At 51.0% G+C, this 27,108-nt stretch overlaps 1 protein-coding gene and 1 pseudogene across 3 annotated transcripts in view; one reads left to right on the top strand and one right to left on the bottom strand.

The window, feature by feature from the left end:
* The window catches only part of STK24 (serine/threonine kinase 24), a 112,510-nt gene extending 85,693 nt beyond the window's left edge, over nucleotides 1-26,817 (top strand). For all 3 annotated transcript variants that reach the window (XM_044249996.1, XM_044249995.1, XM_044249992.1), the window contains exons 4-11: nucleotides 9,214-9,322; nucleotides 9,621-9,778; nucleotides 16,170-16,355; nucleotides 19,040-19,185; nucleotides 20,975-21,104; nucleotides 22,201-22,269; nucleotides 24,706-24,842; nucleotides 25,749-26,817. In XM_044249996.1, coding sequence (XP_044105931.1) covers nucleotides 9,214-9,322; nucleotides 9,621-9,778; nucleotides 16,170-16,355; nucleotides 19,040-19,185; nucleotides 20,975-21,104; nucleotides 22,201-22,269; nucleotides 24,706-24,842; nucleotides 25,749-25,785 — 972 coding nt within the window. In that variant the 3' untranslated portion in view covers nucleotides 25,786-26,817. The remainder of the gene's footprint in view (nucleotides 1-9,213; nucleotides 9,323-9,620; nucleotides 9,779-16,169; nucleotides 16,356-19,039; nucleotides 19,186-20,974; nucleotides 21,105-22,200; nucleotides 22,270-24,705; nucleotides 24,843-25,748) is intronic.
* On the bottom strand, nucleotides 13,583-15,551 carry LOC122907282 (annotated as a pseudogene).
* Nucleotides 26,818-27,108: the final 291 nt, after the last annotated feature.

Genomic DNA, 27,108 nt, shown 5'->3' with positions numbered 1-27,108 from the left:
TAAGTACCCCCTGCCCCATGGCTGAATACGCATCAGAGCTCTTCTCAGTAAATCTTGGTTGTAAAGGTAATTCTGTTTTTATCCACTTGTGTTTCCCTCCTCAGTTGCACGGAAAGGGGACCAGACTTTCCCTTATAATTTAATTTCTAATAATATTACTAGAAATTATAGTTTCCCCTTTTTAAAAGATTGATTTATTTGAGAGAGAGAACGTCCATGAGTGGGGGGAGGGGCAGAGGAAAAGAATCCCAAGCAGACTCCCTGCTGAGTTGGGGGGGCTGGGGGGGTGCTGGATATCACGACCCTGTGATCGTGACCTGAGCCAAAACCGAGAGTTGGGCGCTCAACCCACTGAGCCCCCAGGGAGCCCCTAGTTCTACTTTTGAAACCGGTTCTGCTGTTTCCTGGGAAGCCAGGGAATTTGTTCGTAGAAGCGGTGAAGGATCCTATCATTGCCTTCCTTGGGAGCCATTTGTTAGCTTGTCTTCCAAAACTGCTTTTAACTTTGGTGCAGCGGAGATCCCGTTATTGTTTCGTATTTCAGATAGTATAGCTTAGCTTCCAAAATGTGCCTGTAACATTTCCATTTGTAACTAATTAGAACCACGGTTTTTAAAGCGTACCTGATTTCAGCAGGCCAGCAGCCTGTGACCGCGGCAGAGCCGTGTCACCCATGGGAGTGGGGGGCAAGCCTGGGGGGGGGGTGCGCACTCCTGTTTCTCAGTCGCACGTGTGGTGGCCTTGCTGGTGCTGGTGGCGTGTTGACAGCGGAGCTGGCCCCACCCCCGTGGTTTTGTCCCCTGGCTGGCCCCGGACCTTCTTGCCAGTCTGCATGTGAGCCAGCGGAAGCTCGCCAGGGGTTGACCTCAGAGCCCCAGTCTGCACCTTGCTGCTCTCAGTGAAACATGGCAGCGTGTTGGCTTTGGCCAGATGCTTACAGATGAGCAGTGAATCGTAAGCATTGCTTCAGTTGTCCTAGAAACACATGGAGGCAGAACAATTTTTTAAAAACTCCCGTAGTTGTTTAGCACTTGACATCTTGTCCCCACGGTGGTTATGCTCTGGAATCAGGGCACTCAGCACCTGTCCTGGAAGGGCTGGCTTGGGGTGCCCACGTGGTCATTTCTAGGACCAGCCTTGTCTGCCACTTTTGTGTTAAAAGGTGACGGTTGTCTGGCTGATGGTCCTGCAGTTTTCCCTGCTCTCAGAGTGGTTGCTGGAAAGCCTGTGTGTTTTAATGATTATAGTCTTACACAGATTTTATCCACTAAGGAAAGAAAAGCCCTTTGGTTAAGAGATTTCTTTCTCACAGTGGGAGTAGCAATTAGTCGTTTTTTGGGGGCAAGGTAAACCTCTAAAACTTTATGTATCTCTAAAAGGATCATGTACCCAATTTTAAAATAGCCTATCATGTTATAAACCATGAAAGCAATCAGTCTAAGTAGTGTTCAAGGAGAAGTTTCAAGAAAGGATTTAATACCGGATCAACGGTTAGAATGAGAAAAGCAGCAGCAGAGCTGGATAAATTTCCTGGCTGGCTTTGCATCTTTTCCATAAATACAGGACACAAAGAGTTTTTCATTTTTTACCTTTGTGGGAACTGCTACAGGAATGTAGAAAATAATCTCATTTTGGGTAATTAGATTTACTGTTACCTTGAGGGCAGCGCCTTTGTGGCACGCGGGGGAGATTGTTTGCAGGGACTCTGTCCTCCACACTGAGCCTTTCAGAGAAGCCGCTCTAGCCTCGCTGCCCTGGTTTATTCATTCTTAATGCCACAGTAATTTATTTAGTGGCAATTGCCTTTGGAGCTTTGAAGTCTGTGAAATTTTAGACATTACAATTGGAAGGAGGTGTAGAACTCTCCACTTAAAAAAAAAAAAAAAATGTTGTTTGGTATCAGTCCTAGCAGATGCTCTCCAGCATCCACATTGATGGCCTCATTGACGAGAGCCAGGCCTCTTTTTTGGACGTCCTGAGTCATCTCATTTTAATTGACCAGCCAGTGGAGAGGCTGTGAGGTTGGGTGTCCCAGCTAGCAAGTAAAACTGGACTTTGGACCTCGTTGTGCCCAGCGGCAAAGCTTGGGGCCTTCCCTGGCCCCACATTGTTCATCCTGTCCCTCTGACTTCGTTGTATCTTTCTCATATCCCCTTGCTGTTGGCTGGTCCCCAGCCTGCAAAGATGACGCATTCATAATAGGAGACAAGAATTACTTTTTGAATGTTGAAAACTGTTAGGATTATTTTGAGAGGATCTGTTATTTGTTTTTGAAAGATTTTAAGAATGAGAATATTATTGCATATAATATTGGATACCATGTAGCTGAATATATGGATTCTGGGGCTTTTTCCTGAAAAATTAACCTTGCTTTTATTAAATGTCTCTCTGGTAAGAGGCATACTGCTAATATGTCTATGTGTGGCTTTGGAGGAGCCTCACGTGTCAGGGTCTGTGGAGGAAAGGCGACCACGTGTGCCTTGGTCAGGGAGAGGGCCATGCCATCCCTCAGAACATGTAGCTCTCTCTGGCTCTTTCTTCATCTTTGACTTTCTAGATTCATCTTTTCTCTTCATGCACTCAGCAGCTGACATGGTCAGCTTGGGCGGCCATGACAGATTACCGTGGACTGGGGACTCAGGCAACAAACATGGGTTTCTCATAGTTCCCACTGGAGGCTGGGAAGTCCAAGCTCAAGGCATGGGCGGATTGGGGTCTTGTGAGGACTGCTTCCTGGCTTGAGGGTGGTGTCTTGTATCTCTGCATGAGGCGGAGCAGAGAGCCCCAGAGCAGCTCCCTGACCTATCCTTGAGAAGGGCACTAACCCTGTCCCTGAGGACTCCACACACGTGATCTCATCACCACCGGGGGAGGGGGGGTAGGCTCCACCACCTAAAACCATCAGATTGGGTGGTGGGTTTTCAACATTTGAATTTTCAGTGGTGAGGGTGGGCACAACAATTCAGTCCCCAGCAGAATGAAACCTGGTCTAAGGCTTCCGACTGGTCAGAGGTGGACGGCTGTCTCTGCAACCCCTCCCCATTCTTGTCAGTACGGGTGTTGAAGTACCGTGTGCAGATTTGGTTTTTTGCTTTTTCTCTCTGCATTGTGGTTATCGGATCTTTTTACTTACGCTCTTAGATGGTAGTTGAATTCCTTGCCTTAAACCTTAATGACACTGTAGCCTGGGACAGGACGATGGCCGCCCTCCTTCAGCCGACATTGCCTTTTGACCATGTCTGGTAGTTAACTTTAGCGGGGCTTGCTTGTCATTCTGGAATTGAGGTTCCACAGGGAGGCCGGCTCTAGGATGGGATGGGAGACAGAGGTAGAATTGCCTGGATGTTCCCCAGTGGGAAGTGGGGTGTTTGGGTCGTAGATAGGGAGCTGTCTGGGTATGAGCGTGCTTCCGCGGACCCCTGCCCCCGAGCTCTCGGAGGCAGCAGCGGTGTGAGCTCTCGGAGCGCAGGAGAATGGCAGACCCGCTCCCTGCTGCCATTTATTACATCTGGAAGCGGCCTGAGATCGGAGAGCGACTTCACCACAGGCTGAAGATGGGTTGAGGATCCTGGTCTGCTGCTGCTTGGCCTCTAGGTAAATCATGGGCCCCACAGATAAGACAAGTTGAAGGACGCAACCAGAAGGCTTCATAAATTCCACTGTGGAATTCGCACAGGTCTGCTTTTTGTGGGGCACTGAGGGGCTGTCGTACCCTTGAACTTCCCAGTCCTGTTGTCTGGGTGCAGCAGGGGCCTCTCTCTGTGGGGCAGAAGATACACTGATACTGTTGGAGGGTGTGTCCCTGGGAGCTGCTCTTCCTCTGTTCTGGAATTGCCTTCTTCTTGACTTGAAGAAAATGCAGCTGACACCCTTAACCCGTTACTTGAGCAGCAAAAGATGGGATTTGGCATGAAGAATAGTTTCAGACACAGTTTAGGTTTTTTGTTTTGTTTCATTTTGTTGTTTTGTTTAGTAATGTCTGCACCCAGCGTGGGGCTTGAACCCATGACGCCAAGATCAGGAGCTGCGCGCTCTTCGGACGGAGCCAGTCAGGTGCCCCATTGCAATATATAGCTGAGTTGTTGGGAGCCAGGAATGTTTGAGTAAAATAAGCATATATTTTATTTTGAATGCACACATATGAGTGTGCTTGATCTGTTGATTGTTTTTTTAATTTGAAAGGTAATGAGCAAATTGAAATAAAATGTTCCTTGGTTCCCCATCGAAGCCCTAGAAGGCACTGTGAGGAAACGCTGGGTTCTGGTTTGAAACCCACGTGTGTAAATAATTTCTCAAGTTTTGTCTGCTTCTGGCGTGCCCTGACTTACAAATATAACAGGTATTGTGCGGTTGAAGACTTCATGACTTGAAATGTGATAGGTTTCAGGTGAATTCATTTTTCATTCAGAAAATGTTGTTGTGTGCCTGCTATGCGTCGGGCACTGTTCCAGCCGCGGGAAGTTTCGGCAGCGAACGAGGCAGAAGGAAATCCCCCTGGCACGGAGCCGTATTCTGCTGAGAGAAGAGAGTCAAACTGGATGTCGGAAAGTGCCGCAGGGAGAAGGAAGCCAGCTGGGGTGGATGGAGCCGCTCGCAGGCAGCGTCCGCAGCAGAAGGCCGGAGTCGGGGAGATGGGTAGTGACAGCTCAGTCTCTGCAGGACACTGTCAGGGCTGGCCTTGGAGTCCAGTTTAGAAGAACCCCTGCGCCCTGAAGTGGTCACTCAGTCAGGCAAGAGATGGTTGACAGACTTAAACATGAACATGCAACACGATTTAAAGCAATGAGATGGCCTGTTCGTTAATGTTAGGCTAAGCGGTTACTGCAGTGGCCCCCAAACGGTGCCTCCAACAGGAGAGAGGGCTGGTTGACCCTGGAACAACACGGGTTTCCACTGCCCGGGTCCACTTGCATGCAGATTTCCCCTGTACGGGACAGTGCTGTAAATGTATTTTCTCTTTTTTATGATTTTCTTAATACCATTTTCTTCTGTAATATACTATGCACTACACGTACCATACAAAACGAATGTTAAGAGACCATTTATGTTATCTATAAGGCTTCTAGTGGACAGTAGGCTGTTAGTAGTTAAGCTTTTGGGGAATCAGAAGTTGTCTGCAGATTTTCAACTGTCTAACCCCGACATTGTTCGAGGGTCCACTCTGTTTGTCCCGCTTCCAGGGGCGGGGGGTCACTGGGCTCCAGTCCACGTGGTCGTCAGGGCCCTGCTCTGGACGGTGGCTCTGCCATCTGTAACCTGTGGTTTCCCGTGGTCTTCAGTCACTGTCCTCTCTTGCTGCCAGTGTTCTCAAGGCCGAGACCAGCAAGGGGCCGTCACTTCTATGCATATTCCATGAATGAGACTTAGTCACACGGCAAAGCCTGCTGCCTCGGACCCTGGCCCGCGTGGCCCCCAGTTGCATGCCTGGCTGAGGGTCCGCGTTGCCGAGGAAGGAGGGAAGAGCAGACTCGGGAGAGGGAGTTCGAAGTCACCCAGAAGTGAGATGCAATCTCAGTGTTTTTCCTGGGAGTCTTTCTTTCTTTCTTTCTTTTTTTTTTTTTTTAAAGATTTTATTTATTTGACAGACAGAGATCACAAGTAGGCAGAGAGGCAGGCACAGAGAAAGGGAAGCAGGCTCCCCGCTGAGCAGAGAGCCCGATGTGGGGCTCGATCCCAGGACCCTGGGATCATGACCTGAGCCGAAGGCAGCGGCTTAACCCACTGAGCCACCCAGGCACCCGGGAGTCTTTCTTTTATAAAAATTATTTGAAAAGCCCACATCCCTCTTCGTGGTAGAGACCGCCACGTTGATATTGCTTAGAAATGTTAGTGGTGGAAGAGGTTAACGTATCACTCTGCAAACTTAGCTCACCCCGGGCTTCCCCACCTGTGGAGAAGTCTGGGTCCCGAACAACTGCAGACCTTCTGCAGTGACTTCGACAGCACCGGGGATCTCCCACCTTCCCATGGCATGTAAATCACCCGTGGGGGGTGTTTAGGTCACGTTTAAGAGGGCGTAACTATGTGTCTATTAATTGGAGAGCCAGCACTTAATGGTCCAGGGAAGGGGTTTTAGTTAGTTTCCCCGCTCCTCTTTCCCCTTGGTGGTGGCCACAGGCGGCGTTGCTGTTCCTTTCCGGAGACTTGATAGCAGAAGGGAGGGGGTGGTTAAATCCAAGTCTAGTCAGACGTCCCTCCTGATCTGGGTACCCTGCCGGAGGAGGAAATGCAACCTGTGCTCCGTGATAGGATTTGGGACGACTGGATTGTCCTTCTGCGTCCCGGTGTGAATATGAGCGTGCTTGTGCATACCCGCGCATGTGTACGCACGCGCACACACACAGTGCACAAGCGCATGCATGCACGCACATGCACACGCATGCACACACACCTGCACATGCGCACGCACGCCCACGTGCACGTGCAGCCTTGCCCTCCCCCCACTCTCCTCGGTTATGAGAAAAGTGCCTGTTCCCCTTTCTGAGTAGTGAAATGTCTTCGTCCTGTGAACACGCAGAAACAGCTGTGGGGGAGACGGACAAGGCAGCGTCTTCAGGTTGTGCTCTTTGGAACAGTAGTTTAATGTATGTTTCTTGAAAATAAGACTCTTGGTCATATAATTTGGGGGAAAATTAGGTTCTGTGGAATAAAGTGTGCAACGTGTTGCCTTCATCTGAGGTAATCTTTGGACAGTACTTTTTTTTTTAAAGATTTTTTAAAAAGATTTATTTATTTGACAGAGATCACAAGTAGGCAGAGAGGCAGGCAGAGAGAGGAAGAAGCAGGCTCCCTGCTGAGCAGAGAGCCCGATGGGGGGCTTGACCCCAGGACCCTGAGATCATGACCTAAGCTGAAGGCAGAGGCTTTAACCCACTGAGCCACTCAGATGCCCCTAAGATTTTTTATTTATTCATTTTAGGAGGGGAGAGAGCAAGGGAGAGCACGAGCTGGGGGAGGGGCCAAGGCGAAGGAGAAGCAGACTCCGCACTGAGCAGGGAGCCCGACATGGGGCTTAATCTGAGATCCGGACCTGAGCCGAAGGCAGGCGCTTCACCGACTAAGCCACCCAGGTGCCCTTGGACAGTATCTGAATTAGAAACTGGGTCCTTCTTGGTAGGCTCGTTGGCCCAAGGGTGTGACCTCCTCCGAGCCCATCACATCTCGTAGAACCAGTGTGCCCCCCATGTTGTCCCGCCCTGTATCCTGCACGGGAGACTGCCAGGGGGTCGGCCTGGTCACAGGGCACTGCTGCCTGATGCCAGAGTCCCGGAGACTCTGGGTCAGCGGTTTAGGAGAAGTGGCCGGCTTTGAGAAAGAGCCCCGCACACCCCCACTCCCCCCCAGCACGCCTGGACCCTGTTCTGGAAGACTGAGCTGGGCCTGTGAGCCCCGGATGAACCAGAAGGGGATGCCAGGCAGGAGTCCGGCTGTCACCAAGAGACCAGGGGAACCTCTCTGACCCCCGGCCCAGGCCTGTGAAACAGCCATTCTGTCGCCATCCTCCTGGCGAGGCCCTGAGATGCACAAGTCAGCTTGTCTGTCCAGGACAGCGTCTGTGTGTCAGTCGAATGCTCATGTGGTAAGAGCATCTTAGTTTCATTCCCTTTAAAGCAACCCCCCTGCCTGGGTGGCTCAGTGGGTTAAGCCTCTGCCTTCAGCTCAGGTCATGATCCCAGGGTCCGGGTCTGTGCCTCCCACTCCCCTCCACCCCGCTTTGCCTGTCACCTCCCTCCCCCAGCACCTGTGGGTTCTCCGTATTCACAGGTCAGGCTGTAAAGCTCCTCTGTCTTAGAAAGTTACACGGGGAGGGCGCCCTGGTGGCGCAGTCCCTCGAGTGTCCGACTTTCAGCTTCAGCTCAGGTCGTGATCACAGGATCATGGGTTGGAGCCCCGCGTCAGGCTCCGGGCCGAGTCTGCTTCCGATTCTCTCTCCCTCTGCCCCTCCTGCTCATGCTCATTTGCTCTCGTTCTCTAAAATAAATAAATCTTTAAAAAAAAGTTACTCCGAATGTCGTAGGGTGGTGGCTTCCTTTGAAAAAGTGTGACAATTTGGGTGATGATGGCGTTCACTCGGAGAGCTAAAAATAGAACAACACAAGGATTATCCTATGGTAAATTATGAGAATTCTGGCCGCTCTCTGATGGCTGCCTTATTAGTCTTTCAGGGAATGTCGGGTGGTTTTGCTGATTCGTGTAATTATTAGCTGTGGTTGAATTCCCTGCCGTGTGGTGGTGATGGGCTCTTAACCCAGTCCGAGCTGAGCTCTGGACCTTATTTTCCCCTTTTAAAGAGGGGACGTATCATCAGTATCAATTCTTTTGAGTTTCTCACAATAAAGGTTTTCAGAGGCTAGTCTGAGGTAATATAACGTTTGGAGTAATATAATAACTATCATTTTTCTTTTTTTTTTCTTTTCTTTTCTTTTTTTTTTTTTAAAGATTTTATTTATTTATTTGACAGAGAGAGATCACAAGCAGGCAGAGAGGCAGGCAGAGAGAGAGAGGAGGAAGCAGGCTCCCCGCTGAGCAGAGAGCCCGATGCGGGGCTCGATCCCAGGACCCTGCGATCATGACCTGAGCCGAAGGCAGCGGCTTAACCCACTGAGCCACCCAGGCGCCCCAACTATTATTTTTCTTATGTCACAAAAAACCCCCCCATCACAAGGCATCGAGCCCCTGTCCGCTCTCTTCCCCCAGGTCTTCAGACTTGAGATTTGGAAAGTCCTGGGGCAGGGGTGGCCTCAGAAGGCAGTCGGCCTGCAGCCCTGACTTCTGCTCAGCAGTCTTTTCCTCCATGGCTTTCTTCACTTTCTTGTTGCAGGGATGGGGGCAGTGGGTTCTTTCAGTATGTTTTAATTGTTTAGGCAAAAATGTCTGTTTCTGGCTGAAGAGGTTTTTAGATTTTAATCTTGTCCGTGTAACTCGGGCCTCGGTTCTGCCATCTCAGACTATTTCTAAGATGATCGTTTGAGGGGCTCCTGGGTGGCTCGGTCAGTGAAGCGCCTGCCTTCGGCTCAGGTCACGATCCCAGGGCCTTGGGATCAAGCCCCGCATCGGGCCCCCTGCTCGGCGGGGAGCCTGCTCCTCCCTCTCCCCACAGCTCACGCTCTCTCTTGCACGCACTCACTCTCTCAAATAAATAGTCTTTTTTTTTAAAAAAAAAAAAAACCAAGATGATCATTTAAGTAACTTTAATTGTTCTTTTCTTATTAGTTAGAACCTGGCCCTTTAGATGAAACTCAGATTGCTACCATCTTAAGAGAAATCCTGAAAGGACTTGATTATTTGCATTCCGAGAAGAAAATTCATAGAGATATTAAAGGTAAGGAGGCGTCTTGCTTGTTCTCCTCGGAAGCCCCCCACCCCAGGCGGGTGGGAAGGTGCTGTGGAGCTGAGCTCGTGCTTCTCCGCCCGAGGGAGGTTATCCTGCATGTGTGGGGAGACTGCCTTCCTCACGCCTGGGTGGGGTGGCTCGGGGGGCATCTCCCCCGCAGTGCACCGGTGCTGCTGGCCCTTGGCGAGCCTGCGATCCCCTGCGACAGAACCACGGGCCCCCGAAGCCACAGCGGGTGGAGCTGCCCCGCAGGTAACGTCGGGCCGTCTCGGCTTTCACTCTGCAGCTGCCAACGTCCTGCTCTCGGAACATGGGGAGGTGAAGCTGGCCGATTTCGGGGTGGCGGGCCAGCTGACGGACACGCAGATCAAAAGGAATACCTTCGTGGGCACCCCGTTCTGGATGGCGCCCGAGGTCATCAAACAGTCCGCCTACGACTCAAAGGTAAGGTCCGGCTCTTCGCGGTGGCCGGCTCCAGACAGTTGCTCCCCTTCGCTTCGACCTTGCAGCCTTTCCCAGCCGAGTGAAGCGAGGTCCTTGAGGCGGGACCTAAAGGTGGTTCTCTCAGACCTTGGTCAGAGAGCAGGTGTCCTCTCCCTCTCCGTCGTTCAGTGTCCTGAACTCACCCGGCCGCAGTTGCCGAGGTTTCCAGCTTCAGCACCGGTGCTCGGTGGCAGGGGGTGCCCCGAGAAGGAGCAGGGGGCGAGGGTGGCCGGAGCGGGCTCGGGCCTGGTGACACGTCCAGGTGGAAGCACGGGGGCGTGTGGGGCCGCAGTGTGGAGCATGAGGGAAGGGGCCCCGGGCAAACCTCGGAGCAGTGTTCCAGGGACAGGCAGAGAAAGAGGCCCTGCAAAAGCAATGGAGAGTCCACGAAAATAGAAGCCCAGAATCTGGAAAGAATATGCCTTTAGTGACTGCTACAGATTTTTCCTCTCGTTACTTTCAATTCTGCATTAGGATCCTTATTCCTAGAGCCTCGTTCCTAACGTGACGCAAACCGTAATTCCCCTTTTCTATGTTTTTTTACCTGTCATACATTGTACTCTCCAGTTTTTCCTAGTACCTTCAACTTTCTTTTCTTTCTTTTTTCATTTTTTTTCTTCTTTTTTTTTAAAGATATATTTATTTAAGAAGAGAGAGCCTAGAGGTGGGGAGAAGGAGAGAGAATCCTAAGCAGACTCCCCGCTGAGTGAGGAGCCCCCCCTGGGGCTCGGTCTCGAAACCCTGGGATCATGACTTGAGTCGAAAACACCCAACCAAGTGAGCCACCCAGGTGTCCCCTTCAGCTTTTGTCAACTTCTTAGTATAGACGACACAACCTACAGCTCTTGCCGCAGGAATCCCTGACTGAACTGCTCTGTCCCCCGACTGCCTGCTCTCCCACTGTACGCAGAATACTCGCGTGGCCACGGAGAACCGGCTCCTCTGGATCGACAGTTTCTAGACAGTTTCTAAACCCGTGTTTAACTCCCATACGTTTCCATGCCAGCGTTGTTTCCTCTTTTTAAATGGGAATCTTCTAAATAGACAGTTGACTCCACAGCCTGTTGAACACGGCACGCAGAGCGTAGACAGCCTTTCCTCCAGCCCTCAGGGTGCCGCTGCAGCCGTTGGCTGTTGGAAGGACCGGGTGGGACCGGGGTCGCAGGTGTGCCTGGTGCTAGCCTGGCAGAGACGGACCTGGTGATCTCACTTTTGAGTCGTGGCGGTGGCCGTGACTGTCATAGTGCCCCCCGTGGCCTTGGCAGCCACGGCCTGAAGGTGACTGTTGGGTCTTCAGTCCCCAGTGTGACAGCTGCGCGGTGTTCACTACACTTGTCGCTGGTTGGCGTGTGGCCCTGTGTGAGGGTTTGCTCCAGGGGAATCTCTGCAGCCAGTTCGGCCGTTGGGGAGCTGTCAGTTTGGGACTCAGCAGGAACTTCTGTGTTTAGTCCTTTCTCTTTATTTGAGGCTGGGTCCCATTTATCCGAGTTCGTCCATCTACAGTTTGGTAGGCACTAGAATCTGCATTTCTGAACCCCTCTGATCATACTGCGCCAGTGTACTCTTCTCTTCCTGGGGAATGAGCTGCTTGACCACGGGGCTCGTGAATCTGGATTCAGACCTTCTCTTTCCATGATGAAACGCCCACCACGGCTCATGCGACAGCTCACTCGACCTTGCCCTTGCTGCCTGTCTTCCTCCTTTGGGGCCACTCTGGACATTTGCCCAAGATGGGGCCTCTAGCAGTAGAGACTTTCCTGCATCATAAGGCTTGGCCACCTTTTTCCCGGAGTTCTTGCCAAGATCAGAACACTCAGATCTCATCTGTGGGTGTTTCAGGGTTCTTGTGTGTATTTAAAGATGCTGTCTCCAGCTCCGGGGGCACGCACTTGGCTGCGGAGCATGAAAAGCTACGCCGCTCTTCTCTCTACCCTTTAACGTTACCTCTTAGTCTGGCCTGTATCAAAGGCTAAATCTTTTCATTTTCCCGAGTCATACCCAACACCTCTGACCTGGAAATCACGTGCAAAAATGATGTTGATGTGAAGTTTGCTTCCCAGATTTGTTGACCCAGGAGGTGTGGAAAGTGCAGGTAAGGCTGATGTCTATGTCTGAGTCTGGGACCTTGGGGGTAATGTGACATTAGTTCCCTCCCATTAGGTGTGGCTCTGGACTAGCAGCTTTTTTTCACAAAGGGTCCTTTTCTGCATTTGCTTTGTGGATATTTTTCTAGGGACTGCCTCCCTTCTCAGAGGCTTGCCTGGGAGGTGGTGGAGGCTCTTGGACGGCCATGGGTGGTCTCCTAGTACACAAACATATTTGGCTTCTTTCCACTTAACCCTTTCCATTCTTTGCCTTAGGTGTCTGTCTAGACATATTTCCCGTTAGTCTTTGCTTTCTGTTGAGCTCACAGCCCCATGGTGGCAGGATTCTGTTACCGTTGTTCAGAACCCTTGCTCCCATCATACTCATTTTTGGACACTCCCTGATTTTCAAAGGAAGGTCAGGTTGGGATAAAGCTAGGATGCCCCTGCCTCACTAGCATCATCATCTTTACTGAACCAAAGAGCATGTAAGCCTTAGTTTTATGTACATTGTCGACATGAACGCCTGTTGAAGCAGTATCTCTGACCCCTTGTCATTTGTCCAGACTCCTTAGGTGTCGTGTCCTGAGCATGTTTGTACATATAGGACATCTTCCATTGGTCTCAGTTCTTCATCTAAATATAGCATTACTAGATCATGATTGTCCGTATGTCTCGAGCCTTCATTATTACTGTTATTTTTAAGGTGAAATAGGCTAGCTTGGTTTATTTTAAGAAGTCTTGAGACTTTGGAGATGGTGCCAAGGGAGATAACTGCTCTCCCACAAAGAAGGGTTTGCTTTCCATGTCGAAGCAGGGTCTTGGCTGAAGAATATTAATTACCCCCTATCCCCCGCTTTCTTTGTAAGGTTATTATGGTGGTATGTTAGCAAATAGATTGGACTTGTATGAAAACATTGTCTCTGTTCGATGTCTCTTTCTCTGTATTCGTTCATTTGGTTATTGCTGTAGTTGTGCCCAGTGCTGAGTAATTTACATCTTCAGTGAGTGATTGCAGTCCTGGGTGGCAGAGAGTGGCACTCTCTGGCAGAGAGCGGGGAGGGCAGAGGAGTTGTGTGCGGAAAGTCAGAGCAAGCTGGGGAAAGCTTCATAGACATAGAGCTTTGCAGCCCCTCAGAGATGAGGTGGGGGGGGGTGTTCAGACCCAAGTCTGGTGTGGGAATGGATTGACCTTTGCATTTGGATTTTAGATTGTGGTGAAGAATGTAGAAGGGGATGAGGCTGGCGAAGTTGACTTGGCCTGCTAACTGAAATACCCCGCAGACACCGAGAAGCCAGTGTCCATAGTCTCTTGTAAATAACTTTTCCCTTTTTTGGTCTCAAAAGCAGTATGTACTCTTTAATCTGGAAAATGTTGGAAAAAAGGAGATAAAAAAAGAAAAACATCTGTAGACCTACCACCCCAGCACAGGCTAAGTTATTTTGGTGTCCGGTCATCTCTGAAATAACTGTTTGTCGTCTAACCATGGTGAAAAATGGAACTAGGTGATATGTTGATGGAAAAAAATAAGATTGTTAAAGATAAGGGAAGACTGGCAGTATTAGCCCACCAGTTTTTGGAATCTGTCTGGTTAGCTTGTCCATGGCGGCCTGTGAAAAGCAGGATCAGAAGTTAAAGATCACAAATAAGATTTTTTTGTCACCATTACTTGTGTGAATTTTAAACAGATTCTCGGATTGGTGGCTCATATCCATTGGCTCATTCAACTTGATCACTGGTCTCAACCCCTGTAGCTTTTCCAGAATTACTGCCTTCACCACGAATTGCCGTGAGTTTTCCTAATTCAAAGTTGGGACTTTTTCAGCATTTTTACTTTCTAACCAAGACATTCATGGAATGGATAAATGGACTGACAGGCCTTTTCTGTGTCTTTTGATGCTTTCTGGAATCAATGTATTGACCACTTCTTTCAAGTCCTTTGCAGATCTTGGGGCTGTGATTTCTATCATCGTTTTCCAAATTTAGCAGACCTGTTGGTGATGAGCATAAGAGGACTTCTGAATCTGATTGCTGCCTTTTTTTAGCAAAACCAACACAAAATAGACAAAGTAAATAACCATCGGTAGTCTTGAGTTGGGCATGCGCTTTGATCATGGTCTGCCATGTTTTTTGACCGTGGAGCACATTTTGTCTTGGGTAAGACGCATGCCATGGAAATCAGGCAGTTTTTGTCTTGGATTTCCTCAGTAATTAGCCTGAATTTTCTAAGTGCACCTTCATCATTCTACAGATGAGCAAGGCTTCCTTCAGAAACGCAGCCCTTAGGGAATCGGATGTGAGTTTGTTTCCTGAGTCCCCGTGACTAGTGTTTTCCAGTGTTTCTTATGTTGAGCATAGCTGGTGCTCTCACATTATACCAGGCTGTCTTAGGAAATGAATCTGCCACTTTCTTCGCTCCCTTTTTGCTGCTTAAGGCACTGGTTCTTCCCAGCCACCGTGGTGCTACCCAGGGAGCCAAAAGGCAGGATTGGTAGTTCTTTTTTTCCTTCCTCCTTCTCTTGATTATAGAGCCTCGCCTATGGTTCCTTTTAGAATATTTTCTGCATATAAATTTTTTATAGCACTCAACATTGTGTTGTATCTGCAGATCTGTAGCCAGCTTACTTTCACTTAATTAACAGGATATTGCAGAGATCGAGAATGTTGTCTGTTCATAGCAACCTAACCCCTACCGAGCGGAGTCCCTGATCATCAGTATCAGAGAACTCTGTGTCGTCTCTTAGGAGCATGCTATGGGAGCTGCCCATGCGGGAACTCAGTCTGTTTGCAGGGATCTGTGTGTAGTTTAGAACACCTGCCCTTATAACTTCTGTTGGGCCCATATTGAAAACCACTGTTTGTTTTCTCTTAACATCTAATTTTCATGGTTTTCCAGATGGCAGTAAAACAGGTCTCCTCTTCTACCTCAGTCTTAATTGCTTTGGGAAGTAAGTGCCCTTCCCCCACATAACTTTTATTTTAATACCTAGACATGTGTTCTCATCTGATGCCATATTTCCCAAATATTTCCCAAGTACAGTAATGGACAAACACCCTCACATTCGTGATTCTCTGCCCCTGTCATTGTTGAGCGTGCGGCGTCGCAGTAAACGTGTTAGCGCAGCTTCATCCTTCTTCTAAGATTTAGTGGAAGCGATGGAATATATTTGGCAGCATACGCCATCTTCTAAATCTAACATTATTTATTTAGGATAGAGTCCTAGAAGTGGAATTTATTGGTTTTAACAAGCTTGGGTGTTTTTACGGCTTTTGCTACATACTGACAAATTGCCACCGAGTTTTCCACATTCGTCGGCAGGATGGGAGAGGTCTAGAGAGGGAGTCTCCAGGCCGGAAGGCACTTAGGAGCCCCCCAGAGAAGCCCCAGGAGGAGAGGATAGCTCCGAACCCAGCCACGGGCAGGAGGGACGGGGGCCCCCAGTGCTGAGTGGCCGGGAGCCACACCCCTGGCCCTGGCTGGTGGAGGAGGATCCAGAGAAGAAGTCACGAGCTGGTGCGACACACAGGCTCTGGCTCAGCTGGCAGGATGGCACGCGTTTTGCTGGGACGAGGCCGTACTGGCTGACCCTCCCCGGGGACCAGGGGGGAAGCAGGAGGGCGATTCCCGAGCCTCTCCTCTGAAGACCATGGCGTGGCTTGCGGCCGGGAAGGCGGCCTCCTGTGGGCTGCTGGTCCGTGCCGGCTTGTGGGAGCAGGGGCAGGTCCTTGAAATCTTGGGACTGCCGCGGGGCTCGATCTCCCGACCCCGAGAGCACTACCTGGGCTGAAACCAAGAGTCAGACCCCAGTCGACTGAGCTGTCGTACGACTTTGTGGAGCTGGCATTTAAACCCAAGTCTCTGAGGCTCTTAGCCTCACAGCTGTGAAGCAGGTTTAATGGGGTGAGTCGCAAACACCCCTCTATTCCAGACGTGCCCGCTCTGCTCACTTCTGGCGAACTGTCACGTCACTCCAGGGATCTGAGTCACCGTGGAGTGCCTCATACTCCAGCAGTAAACGGAAGAGGAATGATTGTAAAAGCCGCCTTCAGTGCAGAACTAGAAGGTGGTCTTTGTATTCCGTTTTCTCCTGTGTGTTGCCTGTTTTGAAATTATACCAAAGGCTTATCTTTTTTGTTTTTGCTTAAAAATAATTATCTTTTTCAAAACCTTAGAAGTATGTTGAGATGTATTTCTTTTTTTTCTAAGAAGCCTATTTACTCGAGCTTATTCCTTCTTGGTATCTCTAAAAATGCTTTGTTGTTGCAGGCAGACATCTGGTCCCTGGGCATAACAGCCATCGAGCTTGCGAAGGGGGAGCCCCCTCACTCGGAGCTGCACCCCATGAAGGTTTTATTCCTCATTCCAAAGAACAACCCCCCCACGCTGGAAGGGAACTACAGCAAACCCCTCAAGGAGTTTGTTGAAGCCTGTTTGAATAAGGAGCCAAGCTTTGTGAGTTGCTCAGGCTCGGGGTGGGCGCCTCTTTCTGTGTGGCCAGACTTGGTCTAGAGCCATCGTACTGGAATTTCCTTAATCACGCTTGCTGTAGTCACCATTGTCTTTGTGACCGCGATCTCTTTCTTCTTCTTCTTCTTCTTTTCTAAATGGATGTGATTGATTTGAGTTGCAAATTTATTATTATTTTTTTAAGATTTTATTTATTTAGGGTAGAGAGAGCGTTTGCACAAGTGGGGGGTGTGTGGTTGGGGGCAAAGGGAGAGGGAGAAGCAGATTCCCTACTGAGCGAGGACCCTGACTTGGGGCTTCATCGCAGGACTCTGAGCTCATGACCTGAGCCGAAGGCAGAGGCTTTAACCCACTGAGCCACCCAGACGCTCTGCAGATGTTTTTATTATTTATCTTTTAATAAACAGAAATCTACTTATTTTCTTTCAGATTTCCTAGCATTTTGTACCTCATTGAGCCAGAAGACTGTTCTCCTTAATATTATATGTGGAATCATAAATTTTTAATGTTTATAGTAAAAGGTCAGGCTATTTTTAGCCGTTTTTAGTAATCGCAAAGTCTGGCCAGAAAAATAATGGCTAAATGTGTCTTTAAAGTACATGTTTTCAATTTCTTCTTGGCATGTGTTAGGAAAGAAACGATAAATTAAAAAGTACCCATGTACCACCCACCTTGCCCTCTTACCCCTTCCTTTTTAACTTTTTTTTGTGTGTGTAATTGACTGGCAGAGCCGTGTGGCCAGACGAATTCTCTCCTGTATAGCCTTAGCTGAATTCTCTCCTGAATTAGGACGCATTTCTGAAAGTTATCTTTGTATTTTGGTGTTACGTATAGGACCATATGTCCTTGGTTTGTTTCTGAGTCTCCTAGCAGTGTTGGCTGAAGGCCAAGCTAAATCCACCCACCCTTTTTTAAAAGATTTTTTTTTTTTAAAAGATTTTATTTATTTGTTTGACAGAATGATAGAGAGAGCACAAATAAACAGAGCAGCAGGGAGAAGCAGACTCTCTGCTAAGCAGGGAGGCTGATGCAGGGCTTGATCCCAGGACCCTAGAATCATGACCTGAGCCGAAGGCAGACGCTTAACCAACTGAGCCACCCAGGGGCCCCTTTAAAGATTTTATCTGTTTATTTGACAGAGGGAGATCAGAAGTAGGCGGAGAGTCAGGCAGGGGTGGGGGAAAGCAGGCTCTCTGCTTAGCAGAGACTCAGGGCTCGATCCCAGGACCCTGAGATCATGACCTGAGCTGAAGGCAGAGGTTTAACCCATTGAGCCACCCTTGCATCCCTGAATCCCCTTCTTAACTCTTATCTAAGAATGGGTGACTAATTTTACAAGAACACCATGGTTTTCTAATATGCTCGTTTTGGTAAAGGAATGAAATGGGGGATGCAGCATTTTCTTCGAACCCCCGGGGAACGTTGCCTGAGATCGCCAGGTTGGCTTCATTAATGCATAGGCGGGGTGGGGGGCGTCGCTGCTCCATCTGTCCACGGCGCTATGGACGGTCTGGCATGATGTGAGTCCCTAGCCACAGTACGGAGGCTAGGAAGCACCCAAGAAGATACACCCCCACACGTGTGCTCATCTTTCCATTAAAAATGGATTGCTAGTGTCTGCATACTTGCCCAGAGCACACATATCCACCTCTACCCTGCCCGAAGCACACTGAGGAAGAGGACGAGAAGCTGAGAATGTGAGCACTTTGGAGACACTGGGAGTTTCCCAAGGAGTGAGAAAGTGAGACAGCACCTGAGGTGACCCAGGTTTCCTGTGGGCTTGAATTTGAGAAACACGACTGGCTGTCGTGAATCAGGCTTTAGTAAGTGGGACCTGAGTCTCACTGGCCGTGTCCCCCCCTCCCGTCTGCTCTCGTTTGGGCTGTGCTTGGAAAGTGTGCTCCTTGCCATCTGATTCGCCATCCTCAAGGGGAAGGCAGTTGCCGACTTCAGAATGTGCTGTGTGGTTTTGGCCATTCGGAGCCCAGGACCTGGACGAGGTTCTCACCCCAACCCCAGGGTGAGAGACAGACGGGGGAGGCCAGCACTTGTACGTGGGGGAAGCTGATGAGTGAGGGCACCCGGTACTCTTTCAGCCTCAGAGAAAAGCGTATATCTTGGTTCCTTTCTAGTTTCCTTGAGATGTATCCCAGTTACCATCTATCTCACTATTTTGGGGAGGTGGAGCCAAATACTAACACAGAAAGTTAACAAGGTAGCACGGAGCATATGTTTTCTCTCTTGTCAGCATTTGTATGTAAGTATGTGTGTGCGAATGTAAAACAAAATATTTTATAAAAACCGGGAGGTATATTCTAGCTGTCCTAAATGATCTCTGAAGTTCTCTGACATGTTTTCCATGTCAGTGCGTCTTCCTAGGGAAAGGCTTTTTGCTTTTGCTGGGTGGTTCCCCGTGGCATGTCATGGACCATGTCAGACACTAACCGCCACGTCCACACTGCACGTGGATTCCCATCCGTGGGCGCTGGACCACTGCTGTTGGAATCCGGGCTTTGGTCAGGGAAACAGACCTGGAAGCAGAACCCGATCTTTACATTTTAGTGTGGGTGCGTGACTCTTTGAGGCAGAAGTCTGTCTTTGGGGGTCGAGTCAGAACACAGGGAACTTCATCTCCTGCTTCCTGTTCTGTCTGGCGGCTTTTTTTCCAGAGACCCACAGCGAAGGAGTTACTGAAGCACAAGTTTATAATACGCAACGCAAAGAAAACCTCCTACCTGACCGAGCTCATCGACAGGTACAAGAGGTGGAAGGCCGAGCAGAGCCACGAGGACTCGGGCTCCGAAGACTCAGACACGTGAGTCCCCTCCACGTGGGCGTGTGGGGCGCGTGACCTGGGCTGGGGGTCTCCCATGGGAGCCCTGTGCATGGGTCCTGTTTGGGGTTGTTCTTCTCTCTCATCTGGGGTGGGATTTTCTGTTGTTATTTGTGGATTTCTTTGTTAATTTTTTTTAGATAATCCAGGTTGATGGTGATCTTTGTGTCAGTATGGGACAATTTGGGGGCCTTTTAGCCTCTTTCTGTTGCTAGTGGAGTTTCCAAGAAAAATCTTTGTGAAGGAACAGTGAATAAAGGACTAGGCCTGGTCTCCTTTTCCTTTTCTTTTTCCTGCCCATAAAATATTGGTCAGGTGTGACTGCTTTACATGTATTCTTTTTTGACGATACAAATGTACGTCTTTGCGATTCTCTGTTGTGGTGTGGTGGATGCTAGGGCTGTAAAGCCCCATACCAGAAGTTTCTTGCTGAAAACTGGTGTCAGGTTACGCACCCTGGAATTCTCTTAGCCAAAGAGATGGTTGAGGTCTGGAAGTTGCTTTGGTGTGGGGGTGAGGGGGGCCGCCGGGCCGCCCGCTCCGGCAGGAACGAGGGCGTCACGAGTGGAAGTGGGCCCCTCTGTAGCACCTCTTCTGTTCTCCCTCACGCCTCGGCTACAAGTCCAAGTCGACCACCAGACCAGGTCCATGCACCAGGCTGGTTAAATCAGTTTCTGGGGGTGAGACCAAGCGTTTCAGGGTCACAAGAGCCAAGAGCGAGAACCCCCAGCTTAGGAAGTGGAGGGATGAGGGTGGTAGTTGTGGGGACAAAAAGGTGGACAGGCAGTCCGATCGTGGCCGTGGCCTTGAGTGAGGGAAGTGGAGACCATCCAGACCTCGGCGGTGTGGTGGGTGTCATGGTGACCAGAGAAGCAGCCGGGCGGGGTAGGGAGGAGGCCGGGCACGGGAAGCTGAGTTTGGCGTGGGACATGTGTGAGGTGCTGGCAGGATGGTGTAGGGGCGCATCGAGGTGCGGGGTGCAGGCGAGGCGTGCCGGCTGCGGTCCGGGATTTAGAGTTAGGACGCTGTGAATGGTCGTCAGAGCCGAGAGAGTGAACCGTGTCACCCAGCGCGTCTGCAGAGCACAGTGGGCCGACCGCTGGGAAACGCCCGTGTAGAGGACCGAACTGTGGGTGACCGTGTCCGGGGCGCTCTGGGGGCAGAGACTTCAGAGGGGAGCGGGGATGAGCAGGAACACGGACCCGGGGCTCAAGCAGGCGGAGGACAGAGCAGGAGCCCCCTCGCGCAGTGTCGTGCGGGCGGTCGACGGCCTTGGTCAGAGCAGCTGCAGGGACAGAGGCTTGGTTTTGGGGTGAGAGAAGGTAAGAAACAGAGGCAGTAAGTGTAGCTGACACACCCAAGAAACGAGACTGGGGGCTGGCTGTGGCTGGAGGGGTCGTTGCGCTGTGGGAGCCAAAGGGATGCATGTCGGGGCGTTGATGGGAAGGAGCCGAAGGGGAGAAAAGATGCCCTCCGAGAGCGGGGCTGTCAGCGGAGCGCGGGGCGCAGGGTGGTCCTGCCGGGGAGCGGCCTCTCTGGGGTCCAGGAGGCGGGATGGCGGCTGTGGGTGCGGCCGGTGCCGTGGGAAGTCAGGGAGCCCCGTGGTGATGGTCTCTTTCCTCAGGGCGGGGTGGCAGGGCCTGGAAGGGGTGATGGGTGGTGAGCGGGGTTGGGAGGTGTGGAGTGTGGGGTGGCCAGGCAGGGCTGTGGGGGCCCGCTCTCGGCACAGGGCTGTGCACTTGCTCACGGAGTTCCGGATTTCTCTCCAAAGGGAGACGGATACGGACAGCCAGGCCTCTGGAGGCAGCGACTCTGGGGACTGGATCTTCACTATCCGAGAGAAAGATCCAAAGAGTCTTGAAAATGGAGCTCTTCAGCCTTCGGACTTGGAAAGAAATAAGGTAACGCTGGCTCCTACCACAGTTCGTCTCCACTCACCCCTGCAGGCCTGCTCTGTCGGGGGCAGGGTGGGCTCCCTGGGGTAGCGTGCTGGGGGGTCTCGCTGTTGGGGACCCATAAGGACCCAGAGAGTCAGATCCGAGAACCCGGCCTCTGGTCTGTACTGCAGGCTGCTTACTGCTCTACAGAGCCTGCTGTGTCCCTGTCCCCATTCCCAGCCCCCTCCCCCACCATCGGCCTTTCCTGAGGCTTGCACATAGTGGGGGGCGGGGGGAGGGCGTCTCAGCTGTGAAGTGACATTCAGACTCTGCACAGAACTCTGTTTTGTGTATTGGGGTTACTCAGAAAAGATACCAGAATTTTGGGATTAAGATTTTTAGGATCTTAAAATAAACGTAGTGCTGTTGGTACTTAACATGGGACTTTATTTTCATTGGTTTTACGCCTCTTTAAGTTTATGAAGAACTGTGTTTTTGGAGTGGCTTTAAAGCACCATGGTGTCGTTTCTGTCAGGCAGCGTGGACCAGCGGCTGTTCACAGCTGTCCCCTGGTGATCCTACAGGTCTTGCTGTGCTGGGCAGATGGGAGTCATTACAGAGATTGCAAAAGTAGAAAATGGGCCCCTGTCCTGTGATAGTCACTTGCACCAGCCAGCTTTGAGCTCACTGCCATTCCCGGAGTGTCGGTAGTCAAGTCCTGCTGCATAGACCGTGCGGGGTGCGATTTGGTGTCACCGGCCTCTGCACGAGGGCCACTCCCAGGACCTCGTGGGCCTTCGCACCTAGAGTCCCGATGCCGGTTGGCCCAGCTGCATGAGTCTGGCCCGACACCGCAAAGAAACGTTGACGTTTAGTGAAAGAGCGAGACACTCCCATTTAGCTATCACAGCAAGTGCCTCGACTCCGGGGTTGTGAGTTTGAGCCCCACGCTGGGTGTGGAGACTACTGAAGAAAATAAAATCTTAAAAATAAAAGATAGCACAGCAAACAGAGAGCATTTCAGACTTTATGCTGGCTAGCTTGGTGCCGGTCGGGTTTCTGCACTGTTGACTGTGAATGTTAACTACCTCCTTCTCATCACCTTTTTTTCTTCCCTAAGATGAAAGACATCCCAAAGAGGCCTTTCTCTCAGTGTTTATCTACAATTATTTCTCCTCTGTTTGCAGAGGTAAGATACCCCGTTGACGTGTGCGGGTGGGGGGTGGGGCGTGACAGGGACGTAGTGGGGAGCAGGGTCCTCTTTCTGCGACGTGTCGCCAATCGAATTCGGGAGGTTAGAGCCAGTGGGCACCAGTCGGTGGGGCGTCGGCATCGTGGTCCCGCGAGGCCGCTGGGGTTGGCACTGGCTTCCCGGTGCCCCTCCTGCTCTCCTGGCACCGTCTGCTGCCCGGTCCTCCTGGGAAAGGTCACTGTCGCCTCCTGGAGTGTGCTGGCCCCGCGTGGCTCCGGGAGTCACCAGGGTGAATTTGAGCTTCTGCCGCCCTGCTCTCCACAAAATCTGTTCGGGGCGGCCTGACGGCTTTGCGCCACACGAATTGATGGCGATGCGCAAGTGCAGAATTTGATTTTAAAGGAGATACCGGATTTCGCGGAGACCTCCTGTGCCACACCGTGCCCCCACAGTTCACTGTAATCCCATAGAAGTCTCCTTATCTGTTGCTGGGCCCCCGGTTTGTTTCCCTGGTGAGCAGCCCAGGTCCCGTCCTCCTCCTGGGACTGAAGTCACCCACGTGCTGGTCTGTCGCTCCTTCTCACGGGAGCCCGCCCTGCCTCCTGGAGGTACGGCATTGTGCAGTGTTTTCCAGAATAAAGTTTACGAGAATGAAGGTTATTCTTCACCTGGTTAGGAGGTGATTTGAAAAGAAGTTGGAGATACCCTTTCTGGTTTTTTTTTTGAGTCCCACAGGCTGCCTTTAAGGTAGTCCAGAATGAGCCACACTGGTCCCATGCTGAGCCTGGGGTGTAGATTGAAACCACTGGACACGTGGGTTTGTGATGGCAAACTGAGTGACACAGGGCAGCTGGAGGCCCTCCGTGTCACTCCCTGGCTCTCCCCTCGGCTGACGTTTCTGGGTGCCTGCGCTTCTCCTCTCCTCTCCGTAAGACACCATCTCACGCTTCATTACGTTGTTTGGGGGGGCGGTCCTCTGGGTTTTCAAGATGTTCCCCCGCTTTCCTATTACCCTGCCATGGGCGCTTCACTAGGATCAGTCTGGCCATTAGGGAAAATGATAAACATATTTCTTACTTGTTTGAAGCCGTGTATTTTCTACTGGGCACATGAAGAAACAGTCCTGAAATCATTACTTAGAATTGGTGAATTAGTCCTCACTGTAATACTATTTAGACTTTTTTCAGCTAAGCTGAAGGTAAATTCACGGGTGTCTTGTCTAAGGTGTTTTTATCAGTATACATCATTTTATGTAATTCCGATAAAAATAACAAAGAATCATTATCCCCGTGTCTACAAGTGAGGCTGTCCTGATGTTGGAGTGTGCGTGACGGCTGATAGAGCCCCTCTGGCAGCAGCTTTGGGCAGGGGGACTTGAGGTGGGGGCGCAGGGCAGGGTGGGCTGGGGAGGGAGGCCGTTGCAGGAAATGGGAGAAGGCAGAGGTTGGGCACTCATGACTTCTGAATACTGTTGTATTAGTTAAGTGATCAGGAGTCCTAGGTGGACACCGGCGGCCGCCTCCAGGTCTACCGCAGTCTGTGGGGGGAGGAGCACAGTCTGTGGGGGGAGGAGCACAGGGAGAGCACGCCGGGCCACGGCCCCTCCCACACCAGGCCCTCCGGGTCCTCCATGTGTCCCTTCCACGGGGGGGAGGGATTAGCATGGTCAAGATGGGCTGACCAGGATGGGCCGATGCTGGCAGTGATGTGTTCATGGGAGCTTGCAAAGCCAAAGCCAGATGTGATCCGTTTGTTAAAGGCGACATCAGGGAGGGGCTCCCGCCGCGGGAGGCTCATCGCACCTGCTGCCTGTGACTGAACCTGAACGGCCCTCTTTGTCCTGCGTTGCTCCGGGAGGGGGACTTAGAGCCGGTGGTGGTGCCCGAGGACACTGCTGTGATTTCTTGTGAGGGGTGAGGCTTAAGAGGGACACCGGATTCCCAGAATTGAGGCTGGGTGGGGGTGCTTGGTTGTAGGAAATAGAGTATTTTGACAGCACTGTGGACCAAAAAGGCTGTTTGCTGGGATCAAGGACCGACCTGTTACCGTTGGAGCGAAGCTGCAGCCACAGTGCAGCTCCCTGTGGGAGCCAGAGCTGAGCGGCGGGACGTGTTTCTGGTGCAGACGAAGGTCCAAGTGGAAGGAGAGGGGCGGGTGTCCTGTTGGGTCTTGAAAATGTGCCCAGAAAGTTGTCTCTGCTCTTTCCTGGCGAAGGTAGCGATTTAGGTCTAATGAATGCCGTTTCCACACGCACTGTCCCCCCGAAGGACACTTGCCGGAGGGAGTGCAGGCTGCCCCCAGCCCAGCCCGAGCTCCGCCAGGACTCGTGTGCCCGGGGCGCAGTGGGCCTCACATCGCGTCCCTCCTTAGAGGAGGTGCCCCTTGATTCCTTTGCCTGTGCGGGTCATGCTCTTCTCGCTTGTGTGTCTGCAGCTGAAGGAGAAGAGCCAGGCGTGCGGAGGTAACATGGGGTCCATAGAGGAGCTGCGCGGGGCCATCTACCTGGCCGAGGAGGCCTGCCCCGGGATCTCGGACACCATGGTGGCCCAGCTCGTCCAGCGGCTGCAGAGGTAACTGCCCCAGCCCCGTGGGTTGGACCATGCCACGTGTGCCCCCTGCCTTTCCTGGTCTAAGGGACTGCCTGGCAGTCCTCGGTCACCTTGGCACTTTGCTCCTGGTCTCTGGCTGTTTCCTTCCCGGCCACACGGTTGAGGCAGAATCAAGTCCGAGAAGACTTCAGTTCTGAGCTCTAGATGTCACTGTGAAGGAATGGCGGGGCCTGGGGTGCCCAGGGGAGGACCACAGACCGTGCACTTGGAGCTCTTTCGTGGGAACACGCAGTGACCTTGTGACTCCGTCCACTCCTAGCGATTACAATTTTTAACGGTTTTTTCAGTTTGCTTAATTTACTTAACCCTTTCTTTGCTCTTGGACATCGGAGTTGTTGCCTAATCTTTCCAATGACAAAAAGCCCTAAGAGACCTCCTTGTGCAAATACATTGCTCCTTCTCTGGACCCCGGTCCGGGGGCAGCTCCAGGAAGCGGATTACGTGCGCAAGCAGCAATACTCTTGTGGCCCAGAGGGACCTCCCGTGGCCATTTCCCAGCCAGCTGTGTGTGCGCCCCAGTCGCGCGTGTCCGCGGGTGCTGCCCGCTGGGGCAGTGTTAGAACTGCACTGTAAGCACAACCGTCCCATCTTTTTCTCCTCCCGGAGACCAAGCGCACTCTGGCTTGCTACATTCTTCCTGTTTTTCCACTATGTAACCCATGAAAAGTGGGGTCAGAATCAGGACTTTCTTAGTTCTTATGAATTCTTTATATAATAATGAACGCATTGATGTTTGCGCCACTAAATTTTTTTTATGATTTGAGATTGCCTAGTAAACTAGGATTTTGGTGCTGGTTTGACTTTTTGCACGGGGGTTACAGAAATGACACACATTCACTTAAGTTTCTCTTGTTTTTCTTTCCCTAGATACTCTCTAAGTGGTGGAGGAACTTCAACCCACTGAAATTCCTTTGGCATTTGGGGTTTTTTCTTTTTTTCTTCTTCATCCTCCTCCTCTGAAAACGTCCACGAGAGCCTTTGCTGACCCCGCTGCTGCGGTGTGCCATCCAGGGGCCCCCCCACCCCCTGACCCCGGACGCGGGGGCCCACCATCCTGGGGCGCACGGCCCCCCACTCGCCGGCCTCCGCCCGACGGACTCGTCCTGTGGGGTGGGGAGTGTCGGCTCCTGCAAGCGATCATTTTATTTTCTCGTTCGTGTTTTTTAATTTTAGCCATTGTGCACATATCAAGGAAAGTGTCTTTAAAAACAAAAACAAACCCTGAAATGTATATTTGGGATCCTGACAAGGCAATTGAGGACATGAAATCTCAGGTACCCTGCTTTAAGTGGGTGACTCCCCCCCCCGCGGGAGATGGAGTATCGCTCTGGTGGGTCAGTGTACAGATTTGTATATAGTGTCATTTTTACGGAAACCCTTTTGGCGTGCATAAGGAATCACTGTGTACAAATTGGCCAAGTGCTTCTGTAGATAATGTCAGTGGAGTAAATATTTGACAGGCCATAACTCGAGTCTATTGCCTTGCCTTTATTACATGTAAATTTTGAATTCTGTGATCAGTGATTTGGGTTTTATTTTGTATTTGCAGGGTTTGCCATTAATACGACTTCATGCCCCCCTCACGGAACACTCCTCTTTGTACGTCCGCAAATGCAAATCCCCCTCTTGTTTGCCCGACGGCCCTTTTGGTACACATACAGGTTGATTTCCTTCCATTTGATGGTACTATTTCTTAGTGTTTTAAATTGGAACATATCTTGCCTCATGAAGCTTTAAATTATTATTTTAAGTTTCTCCCCGATGAAGTGCTCTCGTCTTCACATTTGTTTGAAATCGTCCCACTGCCGGCCCCGCGCCGGCTCTCCTGTCCTTCCCAGTAGGATTTTCTGTCGCGCCTCGTAGTGGAATCCGCACATCATCTTGCCCACCTAAAAATGTCTGAATGCTTACACGAATAAATTTTATAACACACTTATTTTGCACATTTTTCCTTGAAACGTGACTCTTCAGAGGGCAGTGTACCTGGTGTGTGTGTGTGTGTGTGTGCACGGGGATATTCGGCACTTCCAGAAAGACATGCCCACATTCAAAACACTGAGTGTCCTGGTCAGCTCCCTGTGGGACTTTCAAAAAATTGGCTGTTGAGAAGATGGGGCTGGATACTGCTTATTTGTGAAATTGCGCTCTCTTCCCGGGGACCTTGATTAAGGGCGGCCTTGCTTTCTTAGAGGAGCCGGGGCTGCTCTCTGTCAGCCATGGGCCTGTT

This window comes from Neovison vison, chromosome 5 (assembly GCF_020171115.1).
Source record: "Neovison vison isolate M4711 chromosome 5, ASM_NN_V1, whole genome shotgun sequence".
NCBI classification, from domain to species: Eukaryota; Metazoa; Chordata; class Mammalia; order Carnivora; family Mustelidae; genus Neogale; species Neogale vison.
Note: the sequence above shows the minus strand (reverse complement) of the source record. Positions and strands in the feature narration are given on the sequence as shown.